This window comes from Pipra filicauda, unplaced genomic scaffold (genome assembly GCF_003945595.2).
Source record: "Pipra filicauda isolate LSUMZ 115617 unplaced genomic scaffold, ASM394559v2 scaffold317_size908105_pilon, whole genome shotgun sequence".
Lineage (NCBI taxonomy): Eukaryota > Metazoa > Chordata > Aves > Passeriformes > Pipridae > Pipra > Pipra filicauda.
The window spans coordinates 223,407-244,606 of record NW_024104440.1 but is presented as its reverse complement, the minus strand read 5'-3'; the positions used below and the strand labels follow the sequence as shown (position 1 = coordinate 244,606).

The following is a 21,200-nucleotide window of genomic DNA, read 5'->3' as shown; positions in this document are numbered from 1 at the left end:
AGCTTCAGAATTAAGCAGAAATGCTGCAAGTCACATGATGCTGCCTGTGTGTTCTCTCTTTTTCCCTTTTTTCACAATGTCTAATGCAGAGTGATCCTTAGTCATATTTAGGAGGAAACCTATTCATTCCAAAGAAACATCAACCACTTAAGAGCCGATTGGGTAAAGAGTAAACAAATGATTCAGTAAGGATCACCAGAGAATATATACTCAATGTTTCCTAAAAGTGGCTTTATCTTTAAAAGGAATGTGAATTACAGTAGGGGGAGAGACCTTTTATCTCCCAAACTCTGAAGATTACTTCATTTACTGCTTACAGTTCCTGTAAGCCCTGTAGATCTGTGCTGATAGTTTCTGTGAAAGACTCTGTGCCTTCTTTGAAGTGATTTGGTTCAGCTGGTTTTCTAAGTCAGCTTTTCATGGATTTCAGGAAATGCTTGGGGGAGGGGAGAATCACTTTCTCATAATGCAGGTGACATTTTACCAAATCAGGCATCTCAAATTATTCAGTTGCAGCTCTGTGGGGCACTCTTTTTGCATTTTATGAGCAGAGAAAAACAAAACTAAGTTTTAACTTTCTCTGAATGCAGTTTAGCCACTAGAAATGATAGCTGCAAATGTATAGGCTTATGGTCTCTGGATCCTGTCATGGACCCAAGCCATAGGTTCTTTTTAAGTATCAAACCTGTGCACTGTAGATCACCAGGAGTTTAAGACAGGAAAAATCTTTTTTAGGTCTAGGGAATGTCTGCACCCTTGTAATTTTGTGTATGTTAATTTTCAAAGAGAACTAAGCTATCCTTTCCCCAGTGCACCATAATGATGAAGTGTTCACAGACTTTTAAAGTGTGTGAACAGCATTTCTGGACAGTTTCATTTTTCCCCTCCGAGATTCATGGGGTTTGGTTACATCAGGCAGCAACCTCTTCTTGCTCAGGGCCTTGTACCTTTTAACAGAAACAAGGCAAAGCAGAGTTGGTGCAATTTGCTCAGCCAAGGGTTTGATTCACTCTATCAAAAACTATGCATCACTATAGTCTTAACACATTGTTCCTGCTCCCATGAATTTAGAAGACAGTTAAGATTCCAGGGCAGATTCATCCTGAGTGCATTTTCTACTTGCTTGCATCTTTCTATTGTAGGCTTTTGAGGGCAGGAATCCTCTGCCTGCTGGACTAAGACAGACTACTTCAGTAGGGCAAAGAGCAGGACCACGTGGAGACCTGTCTGCAGTTACAGAGGTAAGCAGTTAAACTTTGTCAGCAGGATAGGTATGAGAGCCTTTAAAACTGAAAACAGAGATGCTATTTTTTTTTTAAAAACTGTCACAATAAAGTTTATTATGTTAATATCATTAAAAATATTATAAAATAATAAAACCTTCTGCTTGGCAGAAAAATTACGCCAGGGTTTTAAAACCCCAGGTTTGTGCAAACAGTTTTTGTAAACATAAGAAGTCAAGTGTTCAGGTTCCATCCCAAAATACAGTAAATTGCTACAAAAATAAGTTTGCTCACTGTCAAACATACTTAAAAACCCAGGACGCTGGATTTTGTTACACATTTCTCACGTGTCCCTATGCAGTTAATGCTGTACTTATATCTGAAACGGAAAGGATTTCAGATAGTCCTTTAAAACGGGATTGAGTGGGATCTGGTTTAAGTTCTCTCCTCCAAAAGTCTTCACGATGCTCTTCCGGCAGAGCTCCTGCAGCGGCTGCACCCGGACCTTGCGCAGGGGGGTAACCAGTACCTTCCTCGGGGAACTCAGGTAATGTTCCAGCAGCTTAAAAAGGCAGTCAAAAGTCTCTTTGCTGCCATCCAGGCTGAAACGACCGGTCTGGAAGTTAATCCGGATGCTGGTGGGCCCAGACGCAGTCTTAACACTGATGGCAAAGAAGCAATTCTTTTGTGTGCTGTCCCTGATGAGGAAGGTGCCCTCGGGCTCAGACTTAAGCTTCTCGTGGGCCGCGCTGACAGACAGGGGTCCCCAGTAGAAGCCACAGGCATCCAGCAGGCTGTTGGCTCGGGTGATGCTGCTGAAATCCGCCTGGGAGCGGAAGGTTCGGAAGTGCGTGTTGCCCTGTGCCTGCACAGTGCCGGGGCCGTGCAAACCTCGCGCCTGAGAACGATCCCGTGCCGGAGGGTCAAGTAGCCGTCTTGGGTCTGCTCCAACTGCATTATCTGCTGACACCTTGCTGTGCGCTACCATCCTACAGCCGAGAGCAGCGGATGCGGTCTTCCATAGCGTCAGCGGCTACGGCGGGGCAGCTTTCCAGCAGCTATTCTGAAATGCCAAAGAGAGACACCATGTGAGATCCCCAGAGGGAAGCGGCTGCAATCGCTGAATGACCCAAGTCTTCCATTGATATGCCTCCCACCCGTTATAAAATAATAAAATATTCGTTTTCCAATTTACACTGGGCAAACAACTGCTCGCTTTCTGACAAGATTAACAGTCTATCACTATGGCAAAGCCCAAAGCTCCAAAAATATTTAGCAAGGATCATTAACAGCTACAGAGGATGATGCAGTTTCCCTGCTATGAGCCCACAGAAGGGTACCAGGGCCTACTGAGTCAAATGACTTCTCAATGAGAAGTTATCTTGTGTACGCCCCATCCGATTCTCAAGTTTTCAGAGAACAAAGCAACAAAGTTTTACAACTGAATTACCAGTTTCTCTGCCCCTCCCTCTTTCCCTTCCCCAGTGTCAGAACTCAGACAATGTCGTTATTTGTTGCATTGTGTGAAAAAGAGAAAGTGAGTGAAGGGTATGTTTCCGGATAATTGGGGAAGAAGGTGCGACTAAGTGTAACTTGGAGGGGCAGGCTGTAACACGGCCAAGTTACACAGCAATCCTAAAACTATTTTCCTCTCCCCTGTTAACCTGAGGCTCAGCTATAAAAGGCAATTTCCCATTCCCCAACTTTCCCTTGGGACAGCAGTGCTACAACCTCACTAGCGTATACAAGTCAACCTCTGTGAACCCTTAAAGCATTACTCCGCAGTCTCTCTCTTTTCTGTATTACATGCACTTTAAGTGGCCCAATCTAAATTGCTTCCTATTGATATATCTTTCAGCATGAGGGACTAAATTCATCCCTCGTGTTACTTCAAAGGAATTAGCAGTGCTGCACCAGGAATGAGTTTGGCCTGAAATGTCTGCCTCTGACAGTGTGGTTCAATACATCTCCGCTGGCTGCCTTGACCTTACTGGCAAGCATAGATTTTAGGATTTATCCCTATAGTCAGATATAGATCTGCAGCAGCAGCTTGTGAGAAACCTTGAAGTATTCTCAGAAATGAATCCCTCAGCCATCTTACAGTTCAGGGTAACATGCTAATGAGGATTTCAAAGAAAGTACGCAGCTGGATTCCTGTCTGTGCTAATTTAACAACTTGAGGAGGTAATATGACCTAAATGAAACCAAACATCAAGCAGCTAAGAGGGTTATAAAATCCTTATGCTGGCAAACAACTTAACATGCTGAAAGTAGCATTGGGCTTGCTTTGCGTAGCAGAAGGAAACTGATGCCAGTTTTTCCAGTTTCTGGGCCAGGATTATCGCTCAGTGTTTAAAGTTAAAAAATTTAATTTCAGGACAACCTGGGGAGAAATAATCACTAAGCCAGAGATCTAAAAATCAAAGGGCTCCCTAGCAGAAGCCGTAGAGAGCCAACAGAGAGTTTGGGGTGCCTTTCCGAAGGGCACGGAGCAAACAGGGGACGCGCCAGATTTCAGAGCCCGAAAGCCCGGGCAGCGGGCTGGGACGAGGCCCCGGCGGCCGTGCGGTCACTCCGTGCGGTCAGTTCGTGCGCTCCGTCCCGGGGCTGCCCCGGCTCTCCCCGCTAGTGAGGGTCCCTGGGCAAGAGCGGTGCCGCGCAATACCCGCTGCGCTTTCGCTTTATTGCTTGTCCCACTGTTTTACACCAGGCACGAGAGCTCCGTCTGAACACGGACACAGCCAAAAGGGCAAGGAAAAAAAATCCAGAAACAACCAAACCAGACAAACCAAAAAAAAAAAAAAAGGGCAAAGACCCCTGAAGCCACCGCGCTCCTGCACAACTGGCAGGACTCTCCGAAATGTCCCCTCTCCTGGCTGCGGCGCAGGACCCTCTCGGTGCACGGCGCGGTTGGCGAGGACCCCCCGGCAAAGAGACCCCCCATTACCTCGGGGCGCCGTGGGTGGGGGCCGTCCCCGGAGCGCAGCACACGCTGCTAGTCCTGGTGCTAGTCCTACTCCTAGTCCTGGTCCTGGCCCCGGCGGCCGGCCGAGCATCCTCCGCGGGGGGCCCTGCCTGGCGCCGCGGCGAGCCGGGGCTGCCGCGGGGCGGGCGGGCAGCGGCTGCTCCAGCGCTCTGGGCCCGCGCATCGCCGCTGCTTTCTATTTAACGGGAGGCGATGGGCTCGCACGGCTCCTCCCCTCGCCTTCTCGGAAAACACGTGGTCCCGCTTCACTTTCGCTTTCCCAGAGTCTCTCCCGGTGGCCCCGAGCCAGCGGTGGCAGCGCTGCGGAGAACACCCCGGGCTCCCCGCCCCGCCCCTCCGATGGAGCTGGTCCCGCTCGCCAGGTGACCCCGCTTCTCCAAACTACGTCTGGGTTTACTCTTTTTTTTTTTCGGTTTTTTTCGGTCAGGAGGGACTGGCGGGAGGTGCTGCCGGGTAGTCCCGAGCACCAGAGCGCTCTGAGGCCCCGGGGAGGAGAGGGGACACTGGAGGTAGGTGATGGATGAGGCTCTGACTGGCAGTCAGCTCAAAACGCGGGAGGAGGGGAATGGCAAGGAAAGCAAGTAAGCAATCGATATGGGAAGTTTTAACGTGCTGCTCTCCTCAGAGCTAACAGGTCAGCGTGGACAGAACAGGTGAGAGGGCTCAGTGTATAACTTGAATGTTCAAGAAAGGGCAAAAAAAATAGAGCAATAATAAAGCGAGAAAAACATTCAGAGACGCCTATAATCCTTCTATTGAGAGGACTGTAAAGACGTTACACTGGGGTTTGAGTTCTCAAAGCAGAATTTCCCTGGGGTTTTCTACAGGGTAGTCAGAGTTAAAAGTTCAAATCCCAGCTGTATTTATAACCTTGCCAGCAGCCAGTGCAAGAGACTTGGGATGCTGTTCTGCTTGCCCAGAGGGAGATTTTAAACCTCAAGTACCAAACCAGTGTCTTACGTGCTCCCTTAAGCAGGCCCAGTAAAGTATGCTTTTTCCAAAGAGCTTTTTTCTTAAAGTAATAACCAACATGTTTAAAAGTCCAGGAAGTTTCCCCGCAATCAACATGTTTTGTGACAATGAAGAGGAAATGTCTCTGTCAAATGATTAAGGGGAAAGGGGCTGGAAAGGCCTTGTGAGTTGTCCTTTGGGATGAAGTTGAGGGAATGTATGTCCTGCTTTGACGCTGAATGTTCTTTTCAGAATCTAGTTCAGAATCTAGTGTGGTCACAGACTGACTTAACCCAATGGCAATATAGCATCCTACACTGATGTGCAGCCAGTGTACAAGAGGTGAACCTGGAAATTTCTGATGATGGTTTAGCCACCAAGATTGAACTGCTTAGTTCTGTCATGCATAGTTGTCATGAATGTGGAGAAACAGAGCTTGCCATGAATTTTAAGACCTTGCAAAGAGATTCACTTTGTGCTCAGAATACTCTATCAAACAATTTTTGAGCAACAGAGCTTTAGTCAATGTTTGGCATAAGCAGCTGGGGGAAGATCATCTGCTTTTCTGTGTAAAACAAAAGAATGAAGCAATGGTGGAACTGAAACTTACTTTAGAATTTGAACATGCAATAGTGAGAAGTGTTTTGCCACTATTTGCTTTGGCGTAGTGCACTCCATGCTGCGAGCAGATTCAATGGCTGGTTTGATGTTCATGTTCAGACAGGTAATACAACCAGGCTTTGCCCTTAACAGCTACTTAGGCAAAACAAAGTCCCCTTCCTCCCCTCCACCCTTCAAAGGAAAGGGTTTTGAAGTCCTTAATTCTGTCAAGATAAAGTATATCAGAGCCAAAAGTACAGCTGAGATCCTCTAACTCCTCCCTAGCCCCCAGGCACCCAGCCAGGCTCCCTCCCTGCTGCTGCACCCTTGGCTCCTGCCACCACTGTGGCTGTAAGTGGGAGCACGGCAGGGCTGCCACAGTGCTGTGCATGTTTCTCAGATGAGATGGAGTTGGCTGAAGGCTGCTGTAGATGTGCCAGGAAAGCTGTTTCACTCTCATGTAATTCGTAATTTTGTAAGATCACAGGGGAAAGAAAGATCCTGCAGGTGCACATGCAGTCTGTCTGCCATGCACTCAGTAGTGCAGCTGATGAAGTGTCTGTCCAAAAAATCGTCTTCATTGAGCAAGAATGTGGTAATAATACTCAGTTGCAAAGCTTCAGAACTTGGCAAGGCTCGAATGGGCATGTTAACTCCCAGTTGCTGAGGAGAGTGATGGAGTGAGCCTGCCAGCTCGGACACCAAAAGCCAAGTGTGTCAGGCTGCTGCTTACAGAGTTTGACACCATCTCTATGTGAATCACAGTAGAGTGGTCTGGGGGGCTCCATAAAGTGCCTTGAAAAGGCTTGCCCAGGAGAAGTGGCCATCAGCTGTAATATGTGAAGGACACTTGCACAGTGAGTGTAGTTTTTGTGACAAGAAGAGCTGGGGTTTTAGGTGTCCCACAGACTGAGCTTTCTTGGGATATCTTCAATTCTACCCACTCATGTTTCATTTTTGCAATCCCCCATTCCCGTCCTCTTTCCTTTCTTATATCATTCCCGTCCTCTTCCTTTCTTACATCCACTCCCTCAGCTTCAAACCCTACAATGTGGGCCTTGGGAAGAGCTCCACGCCGGCAGGATTGGATAGTTACTGTACCCAGTAGAGGGCAGTGCAGAAATTTGGAACCGGTGCAGAGCTGCTGGACAGAGCCCATGGAGAAAGATCTCTAGAAAGGACTGAAGCTGAAAGCAAAGCTGCCAGTTCAGATTATTCTGATCTGTGCTCTGTCACTCAAAAAGCAGTTGCTTTTTGCAAGGTGAATTAGACTTAGGGTCTGTTTGGTAAGTAAAGCTTTCTGTGTGAAACACCTACTTTTGTCTTCTTCACAAAGTACCTTTTCACGTGGAGAAACAAATTGTGTTCCCTTTCTTCCCTGCTAATGGTCTCAGAAAAGCAAAGCAAAGTCTCAGAAGAAAGAAAATTATCCAAAGACATTATCCCATCTTTCTTTCTCCCTTGTTTCCTGGGGCAGCAAAGTAAATGCTTTCGATCTGAAGGTTTCTATCAGTAAATCTCCAAAAGCTAGAACAAAGAACAAACTCAGCTTTTGTTAAAAATAGAAGCCCTTACCCCTATTTTGTAAGTACTGGTTTGGAAGATGACAGAAAATTCAGAGGAATTGCTGGGCATTTGTACAGCAGGAGCAGGGCTAGAAACAGGGCAAAGGGGAGAGGGAATCTGTTAAGAAAGCACTAGGGATGCCAGGCAAGGTCTGCCCGGTGGCAGCAAGGGAAAAAACATGGGTCTGAAAGTGGTTTTGAAGGTAGGAGAGTACAGTATCTTTTGGGGTACACAAGACATTTTCCTGTTGGTTAGTTTGCTTTCCAAACCCCACACTTTTATCCCTACTAGCAGCAGTGTAATGCAGACAGAGCTTCCTTTAGTTATGCTCCAAGCCTTTCCTCACCCTGTGAAACCACCAAGAGAGAGAGGGTGTGGTACCAGGTATGGTATTCCCCAGTATAAATTCCATTATGGGGCACTCCACACCCTGCTGAATTCATCCCCACTGCAGGGACAGTCCTCTGGGAAAAAACAAAACAAAACAAAACAAAACAAAAAACCTAAAACAAACAAACAAAAAAACTGAAAGGCTTAGAAAATCAGCAAGCACTCCCTATTTTAGCCTCTGATTCTCTTATGAATCTGGATTAATTGGCAGGCCAATGCATCTGTGGAATAGCATGTTGTTTAGAGTTTTGTTTAGTAAGTGGGTGATCAGTGTGGGAATTTAATATGGAATTGCTATTTTCTTGGAAGAACAGTTCAGTAAACAGGGTCACATATTTTTCAATAGTGTTTTGAGGTTAGAGGCTCTCTTGTGCTTATACTGTAAATGGTAGCTCTTATGTGAATGTGTTCGTTATCTAAACTGATCAAATCACCAACATCGTCTTTAAAAAAGGGAAACTGAAGCACCAAGAGATTCAGTGATTTGCTTGAAGTCACAGAGAGAGATAGTCTGCAGTAGGGCTAGGAATGGAACATAATTCAGGTCTTCAGAGCCCCATACTAGAAACTTAACCACAATACCATCCTTCCTGTTTTAGTGGGTTTTGTTTTCTTCTCCAGAATCTGAATTTTCATTTAAACGAAACCCTTGAAATCGGAATTCTTTGATTTTGCAAGTAAATTAGACACCACACTGTCTCCGAGTCTGCTTTCAGATGCAGTGAAACCAGCAGCACTGAGTGAAGTGTGAACCTCTGTCACCCACTTTGATTAGGTTTTAGGGTCAGAGTTTGATGCATTTAAATGGGACGTGTCCAAAAGGTGTAACTACTGTGACCAGTCATTTCCTCACACACCTCCCAATTCCATACTATCCATTCAACAATTTTCTAAGTTAAGAAGTAATAAAGTGGACCTGAGGAATACAGCTCATCCTCTTATCCTTTTAGTCAGTTTTTCCAGGTAAAATGGCTACAAAGATGACTCACTTTACACTGATACCACTGAAGAACAATGCGTGTCTGGCACAGTTGTCAGTCACAGCAGACACGTCATTATGCCAAGAACAAAATACATTTTGAGGAATTCACCAATCTGCTATTATCAAGCCTTGATAAGCGTCTACCTAGACAAGGGTTAACCAGTTGGTAAAGAGGTAATAAATTCTGTCTGAACTGGAATTTGTGCTGTTCTGCAGGAAATATACAAGTCAGATGCCATCCAGTTGGGATGGACAATAGGAATCAGGTTTGTCTTCCTAAAAGGATCACTCTATTAGTTGTTAGGAAGTTCCAATGGCTAAAATGAAAAACACTGTGTTTTGGAAGTTAAGCAAATTTATCTTAATTGTGTACTAAAACTGAGTAACAGCTGAACCTCTCCCTCTCGTCAGCTCCCTGGAATAGTCCATGTTGTCTGAAATATTTCACTGTAAGAGATAAACTGGAAGAGATAAATGCCATGTTTCAAATAAGCAATAAACTGTCTAAGGCTATGAGGGAAGTTTCTTTCTAAGCTGGCTATTCTGGAATTGTTTATTTTAAATTATGCTAGCTACTTTTTCAGGGGTAGTTAATGCTGGTTTCCCTGAGCCCAGACTAAATGGATCTTGTTTGATGTTTCAGTGGAAGCTCTTTGTAGACATTAACCAAGTCAAATCAAGATTCGATTTAGCCTTATGAATTCAAATGCTGAGCAGTTAACCACACAAAAATGTGGTTTGGGCTTTCTACATCTCAATAGTTTAGACATCTTTCTTGGTAATTAGTTGAGTGGGGGGAAAAAAAGGAAAGTTTCAAATTGTTGGCAAAAGTATTGTGAAAGGGCAGCCTGCTTTCTGGTTGCTTTTTCATCTGAATGACAATTCTGTGTTGCTGGATTTTGTGTGTGTGTGAGAGAGTCTGTATGTGCATACTCCACAACTAATGAAGGAACTGTGGATCCCTAAAAATAATGTTGGTGCTGATTCCAGAGATAGCAGGGTGTTGTTCAGGGGAACTGCAGCTTTAAATACTGAACTGGATATGTTAAAGTAGGAGCATATAAAGTTTGGCTTCCAGATACACTTACTGGACTACAGAGGTTTCAATGCTGGCTGGAGGAACACAGGCACTGAATTTCAGAGCCTGTTGCTAATTTTATTCCAGTCTGGCTGAAATAAAGCACCTCAGTGATCCTTTCCAAACTGAGCCAGTACAGACCTCTGCTCCCTTTCCATTGCCTCCCTTGCTGCCCTCTCTCCCTTGCTTGAAGCCACACTCTGTGTTTCTCCCTGCTCTCATGTCTTTTTGGATCCCAAGCCCATGAAAGGAGAGTAACGTGGCACAGAATTGATGCTGAACTGTGCTGTGGGTTTTAGAGACCAGGTTACTGTTTGTACATGCAGTTAGGGTCCTCAGGCATTTATGGATCCATGAAATATGGGAAGGGAATTCTGATGGTAAAGAGTGCAACAGGAGAGGTGGTAAGCTTTGGGCAAAATTTATTTTTGAGTGGGAACATTGAGGATACCAAAAAAAAATCAATTAATAATGCCAAAAGGTCTCCAGTGTATCTTTATTACTAGTTTAATGGTATCTTTACTCTCTGCTTTTATAATTTCCCATTCTTACAGGCATTTTCCACCACTTCTTTTCCTTTACAGTGCCTATTTAGCTTCTCCTGAATGATTTACATGACTACAAATTTTCATTTGCTGCTGCAGGTGGACAGTGTTTGATGCTCCTTCTGGTTCTCCCCTGAGTCCATCTACTCAAACCACAGGCAAATGCTGTGCTTCTACTGAAGTAAGTCAAGGGCTGTGGAATCAGTTTCTAATGCATTTTATACATGGGCATAATCAACACAGGAGGAGATTTTCATGGTTGGGGTGAGGTGGAGGAAATGACTCAAGTATTCCCTCACCTTTGGTTTTCACAGAAACTGATTAAAATTCATTCTTAATATGGTCAAATGGATGCAAATCTCAGTTCTACTTCCTTGAATGTAGGGAGATTCTGTAGCCCAAATTAAAAGGAAAAAAGTGGTCTTCTTCTTGAAGTGAAAAAAGTGCTGCTATAGGAGACACAACTAGCACAGAGGAAGTTGAGAAATCAGAAGGTGGTGGCATAGCAGTCTCTTGCAGCTTCTCATCCAGATCCGGGTGGACAATCTTATTTCTGTCACAACTCACTGAGACCCTTCCAGATTACTTAGTTGGACTTTTAATACTTGAAGCCATCAAGCCTGGATGACTAAACCTGAATAAATCACTATTAATACTCAGCCTTGAGAAAATATCTTTCATGGGCATGATTTGCTGGCCTCTGTATTTCTGCTGTGATTCTAACCTATCTTAATTGACAGATCTTTTTTACAGCTGCAGTTTCATCTCGAATCATACACCACCAAACTCTTAGGATGATGGAATATATTAGGTCCTGCAGAATCTAATAACTCCTATACCCAACAAATAGAAACTACTGAATGTGCACCTTATATTCTACTGTACAGATAGATGCTATATAGAGTTTATTATTGTCTTATGGTCTTGGCTAGTTATGTAACACGTCTACAAATATATAGGCAAGAAATAGCTAATGTGAATTTTAATGTCTCAGTTTTCAAAGTACTGAGAAATTATCCAGATTTCTGTTTCTCCTCTGTCCCTGGAGAAAAGAGGTCCTGATACGTGGGTCAGCAGTTTTCTTCAGAGTACAAATATTAATTCCTCATTTACCCAGAAAAGAAAAGGAAAAAAAACTCACTATAATTGCTCTTGTGGAGAAAGAATTGGATTTTTTTATTGCAAACCTCAGCCAGTTTTACATGTGAACTCAATAAGCTGTGTTCAGAATAGATTAACTTCACCATGCTCCAGCTCCAGGAAAATTTCTAGGAATCAGGAGAATAAGCTGACAATTTCTGACACGAGATAAAAAGTCCTTTAAATGTAGAATTTTTGGCATCTGTTGTTAAAATGGTAAATTACAAACATCATCTAACGGTATTAATGAAGCATTCTCTAATTTTAGAAACATCTATATCAGTTACATACAGACCTCACCACACATGCTTTTGGATTAATTAAGAAGAAATATTACATTATGTAAAATTAGTGTAGCTTTGCATGCAGGCCTTGATGTCTCCTAACAGTAAATTAGGTAATTAAGAATATGAAAGTGGGAAGAGTGCCCAGCCTGGAGGATTTGCTTCAGGAGTTCTGGAGATCTCACTGAGTTGCTCTTGCAGGGAGGTTTTGCTGTCTGTGGTGACTCACCTTCTAAGGGCCACTTTGTCCTCTGACAGTGTGAGAAGTCTTATATTCACTTATCTTAGGCTGGAGTGCTGATGCTGTTTTTCAATTGCAGGTTTATTTCAGTTCATAATAACGTCAAAATAAAATGCTGGCGACTGTCTGATGAGTCTAAAGGAAGCCTTAGACTTGGTTACATAAATTGAATTGAGCTTGCCAAGGTGACCTTCAAAAACTTCTTGGACGTATGAGGAGTGACATGTGATGACCTCAAACCACAAGTAATTCTAATACAACTTACTCACAGAAGAACCTTTTGGGAAGGTGAGTGAAGCTATTAGAGGTGAGCAGTTTAAATTTGTACTTCTCTTTAGTTCTTTACTCCACCTGTCCTGTTCTGGCTCTGTCTTATACTATTGGAGTATAGACTGAGTAACCTCTCAGTTTTTGTAGCAGTACCAAAACTCTGTCCATGGTTTTCTGGGTTTACCTCTAAACAAAATGATCTGTATGTTCCTGGCATTACAGCCTCAACCAATATAAGTTACTGCAGCCTTCAGGTGATTGCTGATTTACTATATATCTAAGCTGAAGTTCCATAATTAGATTTCTCTAATCATCAGTTTAAAAATTCAGATTAGCTGGGTGTTGTCAAGAAAAAGCAGATATAATTCTTCATATGCCAAGTGTTGGGGCTTTTTCCCTCAAGAACTTTCATAGGCAAACAGATGAAATTAAGCACCTCTAGCAAGAAATACCAATACACTGATGAATGTGAATTTAAACACTGAGCTCTCTCTCATCATTTCCCATATAAACAGGTCTATACCCTCTCTCCCTGAGTCTATAAGGAAAGGTTAAAATACTAACAGGGAGTGTGGATTTTGCAGTTAGTCAGCCCCTTTGTAATGCTCATACGGTGCTGTGCCTTACCCGTGGTGAAGGTGGAGCAGCTACACACAAGGCCCTGCACATCCTGAGGTTTGCTGAGCTCCAGAGCCCCCCCAGGCACCCAGAATTCCTGGGTACATTAAAAATGCTCCAGTATCTTCCCAAGTCCATACTTACAGACTATGCTGTGGTCAGGAGGAAATCGTTAGTGAGTTTAGATTTCTTGGCTAAAGACTTGGCAGGAGTTTCATCAGAGCCCTTGTGAAGATTTCCTGTTACAGTAGCAAATAAACACAGGTACAACAGTACAGTGTCTGTGTTCTTAGGAAGGTTCTCAGGATTTTTTTTTTTTTCCTTTGTTGTGCAGGTGAACATTTTGTTCTGTGGTCTGTGCTGGTGCTTAATTAGGAATGTGATAGATATACTGTGGCTATAGCAGGGTGCAAATGTGACTTCATGTTAGCCTTGACTTCTGCATCCGAAATGCTGCAAAAGGCAGTTGGGCAAAGATCTCCAAGTAGATATTTTTAGTAAAATGGAAAAGCAGGACTGCACCCAGAATGGAGCAGTGGGGTCCAGACCTTAACTTCACTGCTAAAAATAGCCTGGTTTGGAAGACAAAGACATTCAAAGCTCCCTTCTAGATACATTTATGTTACAAATTTTGAGCTAGCTGAAAGGATACTGCCTAACACCTCCAATTTCATTCTGGCTTTTTATTCCTTGTATATTTTATCCTTACTTTCCTAGTGTCCCATTTTTCCCCCGACAGTCATTGACCACTGGGTCACAGACCAGGGGAGCCCAGGGCAGGGTTGTGCCCTGTGCCAGGGGAGCAATGCCTAGAGATCCCTGCACTGGAGGGTTCCAGGTGTCCAGGCTGGAAAAAGTAGCTTGCCTGATTCAAGCACTGGATAAAAGTCCTGACTTCTTGCTTGCTCGTGGATCACACTAAAAATAGCTCACCACTGATAAGTGTGCAATATATAATGTGTTATTCCAGCAGTAAGCTGAATAGCATTCCCCACTTTTCCTCCTCTGTTTCTCTCTGATTCTATGAAATTCAATAAAAAACTTAGTCCAATGCACACACACACACACAAAGGAATACATTTACTCTCAGTGGCTGCATTTACCATCAAAGTTGGTAACGTTTCCTGAAATGGGTTTCTGATCCCCCTGAAAGGCTGCGGGTTTTTCTTCTTTTTTTCTTTTCTTTTCTTTTTTTTTTTTCAAAGGTTAATTTCAGGGAAACTGAACAACACACATGAAACTGTAAAATATCAACTGTGCAGATAAATTGTGGTATCATGTGTGTGACCTGCCTCCAGTTCCATGAATTCCAGTGAATTCCCAGTTTCCGCTAGCGGGTGGCAGGCAGATCTGAGTGTGGCTATTTTCTGTTAATTTTGTGCCAGCACATGGTTGTGATGGTGGTAGAAGTAGGAGGGGTGTGATCTGGGGAGAGAGGGAAACACCAGACTCAGACTGGGGACGTAACCCATTGGGTGTTACAGAGTCACACTCACTGAGTTGTTTCAGGTCACAAATGAATCCCCTTCATGTGACAGACTCGCTGCAGAAAATACCAAGAATGGCACAGCCTACAAAGCTCTGGCAAATAGATCATCTCCCATGATTCATGCAGCGTCCTTTCTCTGCTCTGCACATGGTGAGATGTGTACTTGAGATGTGTACTTCAAATGTGTACTTGAAAGGCAGGGCTAAAGCCAAATCTGGATTTAAAGAACGACCAGCAAGAGAGTTTTGTGCAGCATAGAAAAGAAAAACTGATCCCAAGTGTCTGTAGCTGCCAACATAGACTGTCAAAGCAATTTTTTACTGGATGAACTGCATGTTTGTACTGGTTATTAGGAGGCTTTCCTCTCTTAATTTCACTCATACCTTAGCTCTGAGACACTGAGAGCATCACTGCCAACTTCCCAGAAGTCCTGTGGCTGATTCTAATTTGCATAAACTTTTCTGCCTACTGCTATATGCAGACAGAAATGGGTCCAACAGAAATATTTTCTTGGTTTTATGTTTCTTCCCTTATCTCCTTCCAGCCTCTTTTTCAGGGCTGGGGAAATATGACAGATGCCTGTACAGGCAGGAGATTTGGGAGAGTCTGGGTCATGGTTTTCCACTGGGTTTACTGCCCCAATGAGCACTCCATGACTGGAGACAAGTCCTCATCAGCAGGAATTTAGCAGCCATTCCGCTCTGAAAATGGGATTCTGGTGCAGTCATGAGACCCCATCACTCTTCCAGAGAAACATTACCCCATTTCCTCTTCTCCTAATTAGCAGTCTGCACTTCAGTGCAGCAGAGACCACAGCCTTCCTCCCATCCTGTACACTGGTGCACACACTGCACCGATTTCATGTGGTTACAAAGCCAAGAACTAAAAAACTGGGCAATATCAGATTTACATTTGCATATGCAACCTGAAATCTGCCCACTCACACATTTGTGCACCAAGTGACACAGGGGTGCTGGGGAAATGTGTGATCTTAACTCTCACAAAACTAGGACACAATTGGCAGAAAGGCAAGGAAGGTCCTGTCTCAATTTTAAGGGCTGAAATTTGCAAACAATTACATTTTTTTTACCATAGATTCCTATAGAGAATTCTGTATTTTACAAAGAAGAAACTTTACCAGGATTCCAGAATGTTTTTTTTTATACAAACTTACAGTTGTTTTAATTAAGTTAATTGCCAGGAAGATAATGTGTTGAATGTGGGAGAACAGGACTCTCCTAGGTGCTGAATGTGGAGATCACTGAGTTGGGGCAGGATAGGCTGGCAGAACTGTGGTCCCCCCGCTTTTCTGGATCTTTGAGCTCCTGCCTTACTTAAAACTAATGATGAGACACCAGAATTGTTCAAATTTTGAAGTGCTTTTGTGCTGCTGTAGCTGCCTGTGCTCACGCTGGTTTCTAAACAGACGAGCTGCAAAGCCTGTGTGCAGGTCAGGTATGACTCAAATTCAAGTGGATGGAGAGAGGGAGGTAGAAGAGTAGAAGGGGCAGTATTTCTTCCATCTGAAGTGAATAGATAAAGAAACCTCATGAAAACAACGCTAAACATACGTGGCCTTTTGGAAAGTGTCTCTGTACAGATGCATCCACAACATCTAGAGTGATAAAATCACCTCCTGAGCTGAGTCGAATGGCATAGTTGAAGTAGAGCTGTAAATAAAAGTGGTAGGCGGTTTCCTGCTAAAACTCCCCTGCATGTCCAAGAACCCACTGTGACTCAGCCCTTGCAGTCACTGGGAACTCAGGGCAGACACCCTTTACTAGTTGGGTAGTTTTACTTCTCCTTTTGCACCATACCAAGAGGGGCTCCATTCATCCCTGGATGGACAATATGACCCATAATTTTTTGTTGTCTTAAGGTAATGATCTTACACTAGACCCAACAAGACTGTTCAGACTTCTTGTCTGATTATCAATGACCTGCAAAATTATCTGTCTGCTTGGATCTTTCATGTGCAAGAATGTGATTCTGTAATCCACCATTACAGGTGTTTACAATTATAATACTCAGGAATAACTTTTTTTTTATTATTTATTTTGAAGGGTATGTGTGTTAATATGCTGAACAGGAGACAATTACATATTTGCATATGATACATTTTCCAATGTACTTACTGTTCCTTTACTGTTCCTTTAAAGAATTAGCACCTTTGGAAAGATGAACTGAGCTGGAAGAAGCTATGCCCTTGTTAAAATAACAGCAGTAGCAATGCCTAGTAGCTTTTAGGTCAGTAGCATCCAGAGTCTTACTTCCCCTAGTATATTTTATGTCTGAAGCTGTCAGATGTCATTTTAGTCCTCTGGGCTCAGAGTTTTAGAACATCCTTTGCCATTGTGATAATGCTCTTCCTGGTCCATTTTGAATTTGCACAGACAGTTGCCTTTCCACATGAAAAGTTCAGAACATACACAGTTTTAAACTTGGCATTGGCAATTAATAAAACAGATTTGGGAGATCTGCAGGTTTCCATGAGCTGACTTAGAACAGGCTGTTCTTTCTTTTTCTCTCTTATCCCATACAATATTTATTCTGCTGCTTCTTTCTTTTCTCTTTCATTTCTAGCCTGTCTCCTCTCTTCCAGTTCACAGTCCTTTTCTCTGTTTTTTTTAAATTTATTGCACTCCCTCTATGCTAGTCCCAGCTAACTCCTTATTGGCTTCTTCCATAATACTGCTGGAAGTTTATCCCCATCTGACCTTCCTCTGTGTGAACAAATCCCAATGTCCTAGGTTTCAAATTTACTCCACTCTAGGTTTTTTCTGCTTTCCAGCCCAATGTTTTATAATTGCCCCTTTAATTTCTGTTTAATATCTCTTTTAGTTTCAAGATGCTCTTGTCTTTTGCTTTCTTTCTGTCTGTTGTATTAAGTATATATACTTCGGACAGGTTTTGTTTTTGTTTTTTTTTCTGAGAATTAAGTCTACTTTCTCCAGAGTTTTCAGTTTAGTGTCTGAAAGTTATCAGTGGTTCCTTGTTCGTGAACTTCCTTTCTGGGAAGTTCAGCCTCCCTGTATTCTGACTCAAGTCATTAATCGAAGCCGATTCTTTTTTTCTTGCAAATTCCCATAACTGCCCACCTTTCTTCTCTCTTCTCTTCCTCAATCCCCTCCAGTGCCCCCCACAGCAGGGCACTGCTTTCTGAAAGACACCCAGTTGCTTTTCCCCTTTCTGCTGCTCTTACAGAGGTGAATGGGGGAGGACTTGGTGTGTTTTGAAATCCTCCCATCTGAAAAGCAAGAGTCAGGGTTTTCACAAAGTGCACCCAAGGAGGGGATATCCAAGGAGCTGATGCCAGGAAGGAGCTCAGATTGTTGTGGAGCCCAGAGGGAACTGAGGGGTAGGTGGCACTGGGGAGCCAAAAGGCAGGGGCAGTGCTCAGAGTGCCCGAGGCTTATGAGAGGGCAGCTCTGCAGTGACTCCAAGCAGGCAGGAATCCAAGAGGGATTGTAGACCAGGGTTGTTCTGGCAGGGAGGGGATGCTCTGGTGAGGATATTTTAATTTCGTGAGAAGAAAGACAGCTCTATAGAGAAGAAAGAGGTTTAGGAATGGGTTTGGAGAAGTGGGGTAAGGGCTGTGGAGGACACCAGGTCCAAAGACTGGGAGAACTGATATCAATGGGTGGAAGTGTTGAAGATGTGGTATTAATGAGGGGACTCAAAGGCAGGAGGGCCTGGGGCTCACCATGGGTGCCATTAAATGGGATCCTGGTTTGGGGATTGAGGACACACAGTGACCTGCCACATCCCCCTTCCTCCCAATGAGCTGCTGTAAACCCCTTTCTCATCTACCAGAAATACCAGAAATAGTATGTCAGTACATAGTACATCCACTTCCAAATAGAAGGTTTAACAATCTGATATCCACACTAAATAATGATTTAGTGTGACCAGAACTCTCCTCCTCCACCTCCTCCTCCTCCCCCCCCCCACATACTCTTTTTCTTTCAGTATATTAGTACTTAAGGAAAATTATGGGGCTATGTGGGTGGTGACACTTGTACTCCACAAACATAGGGTGGGTGCTGAGATCCTGCCTTCTGAGAAGAACTCACCAGAGTGACCAGTGAGGGCAGTGAGTGGGCAGAGCCCAGGCTGCTGCAGTGATGCACTTCAGCATCCTGCAAGGGGATTGCTGACTGTGGCTCTACCAGGACAGCCTGTGCCCACATCAGGGAGGGAAAGTGCTGCACCCTTACTGGTCATAGTGAGTCATTTGCACCTTCTGCTACATCTGGCATGAATTTCGTTCTGAGTTACTCTAGTGCATCATTATTTTCAATAGTTCCTTCACCAGAAGCTGGAGCCACAGAGGTGAAAATAATTACATTTACCAGAATCTGTCATTGAAATTGGCAGCTAGTTCTCATTAGAAACAAAACAATCTGGTTGTGAACAGCACTGAACAGTACTATTCAAGTGGTCACATGGGGAGTAAAATTATTCATCAGAAGTAATAAAGATAATATAATTGCCGGGTATTCAAGTACACCTGCCTGTACTTTTCCTCTGTGTGAGTTGAAATCAAACAAGGAAACAGTCCTTGGGGGACAAATCCAATTAACTGTGAAAAAGAGGAATTTACCAGAAGATTAGCCAGCCTGTTTTAATTTACAGAGAAATTTGTGTCACTCTTTTGTCTGTATGTAACACTATGTGCAACATAATGCTAAGTGTTAGCTTTAAATGTGCTTTTGTACGCCACTGCCTTGGATCACATCCATGGTTTTGGCCTCACCCATACTGTGAGGCTGCCAGTGTCTCTTTTGGCCATCCAGATTTGTGTCAATTATTTAAAACTACAGTGGCCTCAAATAATTAGAAAACTATGCTGTAAATTCCTGGACTACTCACAGGACATGTCCTGCCTTCATATACACAGATTTGTTGAGGCTTGGAAAACTTTCCACCAGCACTTTACCTCAGTGTCTTCTCTGGGGTTTTTGTTGTACACTTATTGAAGCAGTTTACAGGGACAGATTTAATAGGAACTTGGACTCAGCTTTTCAAAGGAATTAGGAGAAAAAACTGGTTTACTTGCACAATGTGCCTGTTAGATACAACTACAAGGGCTTTCTGCTATAATAGAAAAACCACACTGAAAAACAAGAGAAACAAAGATAGCCAGAGCAACACAATTTGAATTGTGTCTGTTTATATTTGAATGCCTTGTTTGGAGGAAGTTCTGTTTTTACCTTTAACACTATGCAAGTTCATACAAAAGTCAGTTTAATTTTAGTATTACTCAATTTCCAAAGAAATCATTTGGTTTTTTGTTTAGAAAACTTACTGCCAAGCCCCCTCTGCTGGAGGGAAGACTATGTTTTCATCCCTGCATGCTGAAGACATCTAGTGAAAGAATTCCAGCCTTTTACTGTGCAAGTAATTGCAGACTCAGGGTTCACAAGATCTTTACTATCTTTCTGTAATTATCTATCATTATCTGTCATGAGCTGAGCTTTAGAGAAGTCAGGATGATCTCTGCAAATGTGTTCTAATTCCTCCACACAGTCAGTGTGTTGAAAATTCATCTTCTCAATTGATTATTTTATCATCAAAGTTATTTTCAGTAGTGTCCACCCTCTTCACACCCCCCACGTCTCTTATGTATTATTTACATCTTTTGTCAGCAACCATTGTACACAATTAGAGTGAACTTGTATAATATGTCTATGCAGGAAACAGTGAAAATCTGACTCCGAGAAGCACACATGCTTTTCCAAGGCAATTCAAACTGCAAAGACCTGCTTTGCTTATCTCTCAAATGTGACAAGAGAAGCTTGCTGGATGAACAACAATACTATGTGCTGGTTAAACCACATTCATCATTTGTGACACAGCCTTTTGCAAGGACCAGCTTTATATTTACAGATCAGGAAATAGGCCCAGCATGGATTTCAGTCCTGCTCTGGAACAGATTGCCTGGTGACCTTGCACTATTTGATTAGGTTAAAAGCCAAAAAAGAAATGTGTCATGACATTGAGCATTGTCCAACAAAACTGGAACTTCCTGAGATAAAGTGTTGGACCTGTTTAAGGTCCTCTGTGGTGCACTTTGAGTTTCTTTGAAAGGAGATCCAAAGCAGCCAGTATTCCATGCAAGCAGCCAGTAAGAACTACTGCCTATAGATATGTGTCTGAAGCTTTTCCCTCTGTTGAGCTTGTTCAAAAGTTGATCTTTGAAGATTGGCAGTCCTTTAAAAAGGGAGCAAGCCAGGAGAGCATTGTTGGAGCAGCTGATTAGTACTTAGAAGATTCTTCGGTGTGTGGAAAAGTGAGATTTGTGTCCCTGCTTGGCAAAAGGGCAGTCAAACTTGACTTTCTCCCTTTCTGAAAGTTGTCTCAGCTACTAAGTAGCAGTCTCTTCTCATTGAGAGGGAATGAGGAGTATTTGTTAGCCAAGAGAGACTTGGAGCTTAACAGCTAGAGCACTCACCTATGAGTGGGAAACAGTGGTTTCTGGTGACTGCTCTAAGTGCTGGTACATACAGTACATTAAACAGTTCTTAGATAAGCTACACAAGTGGTATTTGAGGCTGAGACAGAATTCAGTGGCTCACCTCTCTCAATTCAATGCCCCAGTCTTCATGTTTAAGGGCAAGTCCCATTCTTTCTGCAGGTCAATGGCTCTTGAAGGCCTTTCTGTGAACTAAAGAAAGTTCACAGGAAGACCAGGGAGTGTTTCCTTCTACAGGCTAACGGTGTGAGGTCATAATTTCAAAATGAGCTTGACAAGCATGTCCTTGAGTCCCTCTGTGCCAGAAAGGGGTTTGAGCCTGAATTTCCCAAATTTAAGCCCAAAGTACCCACATTCCCACA

At 43.3% G+C, this 21,200-nt stretch overlaps 2 protein-coding genes across 5 annotated transcripts in view; one reads left to right on the top strand and one right to left on the bottom strand.

The window, feature by feature from the left end:
- Positions 1–1,313: 1,313 nt before the first annotated feature.
- Positions 1,314–4,344, bottom strand: SOCS1 (suppressor of cytokine signaling 1). The gene is made up of 2 exons (XM_027711205.2): positions 4,171–4,344; positions 1,314–2,286 (listed from the first exon to the last, which is right to left on the bottom strand). The coding sequence occupies exon 2, from the start codon at positions 2,209–2,211 to the stop codon at positions 1,597–1,599; it is 615 nt and encodes a 204-aa protein (XP_027567006.1). The 5' UTR covers positions 2,212–2,286; positions 4,171–4,344; the 3' UTR covers positions 1,314–1,596.
- A 142-nt stretch (positions 4,345–4,486) lies between these two features.
- Positions 4,487–21,200, top strand: part of RMI2 (RecQ mediated genome instability 2) — a 33,045-nt gene continuing 16,331 nt past the window's right edge. For 3 of the 4 annotated variants that reach the window (XR_005564397.1, XR_005564399.1, XR_005564396.1), the window contains exons 1-3: positions 4,487–4,571; positions 10,361–10,502; positions 12,066–12,274. The gene's annotated coding sequence lies outside the window, so the exon portion shown is untranslated. The remainder of the gene's footprint in view (positions 4,572–10,360; positions 10,503–12,065; positions 12,275–21,200) is intronic. The other variant, XR_005564398.1, reaches the window with a different exon arrangement.

Excerpts from the sequence above, each read along its gene's own strand:
- SOCS1 (XM_027711205.2), bottom strand. The coding sequence starts at position 2,211 with ATGGTAGCGCACAGCAAGGTGTCAGCAGATAATGCAGTTGGAGCAGAC.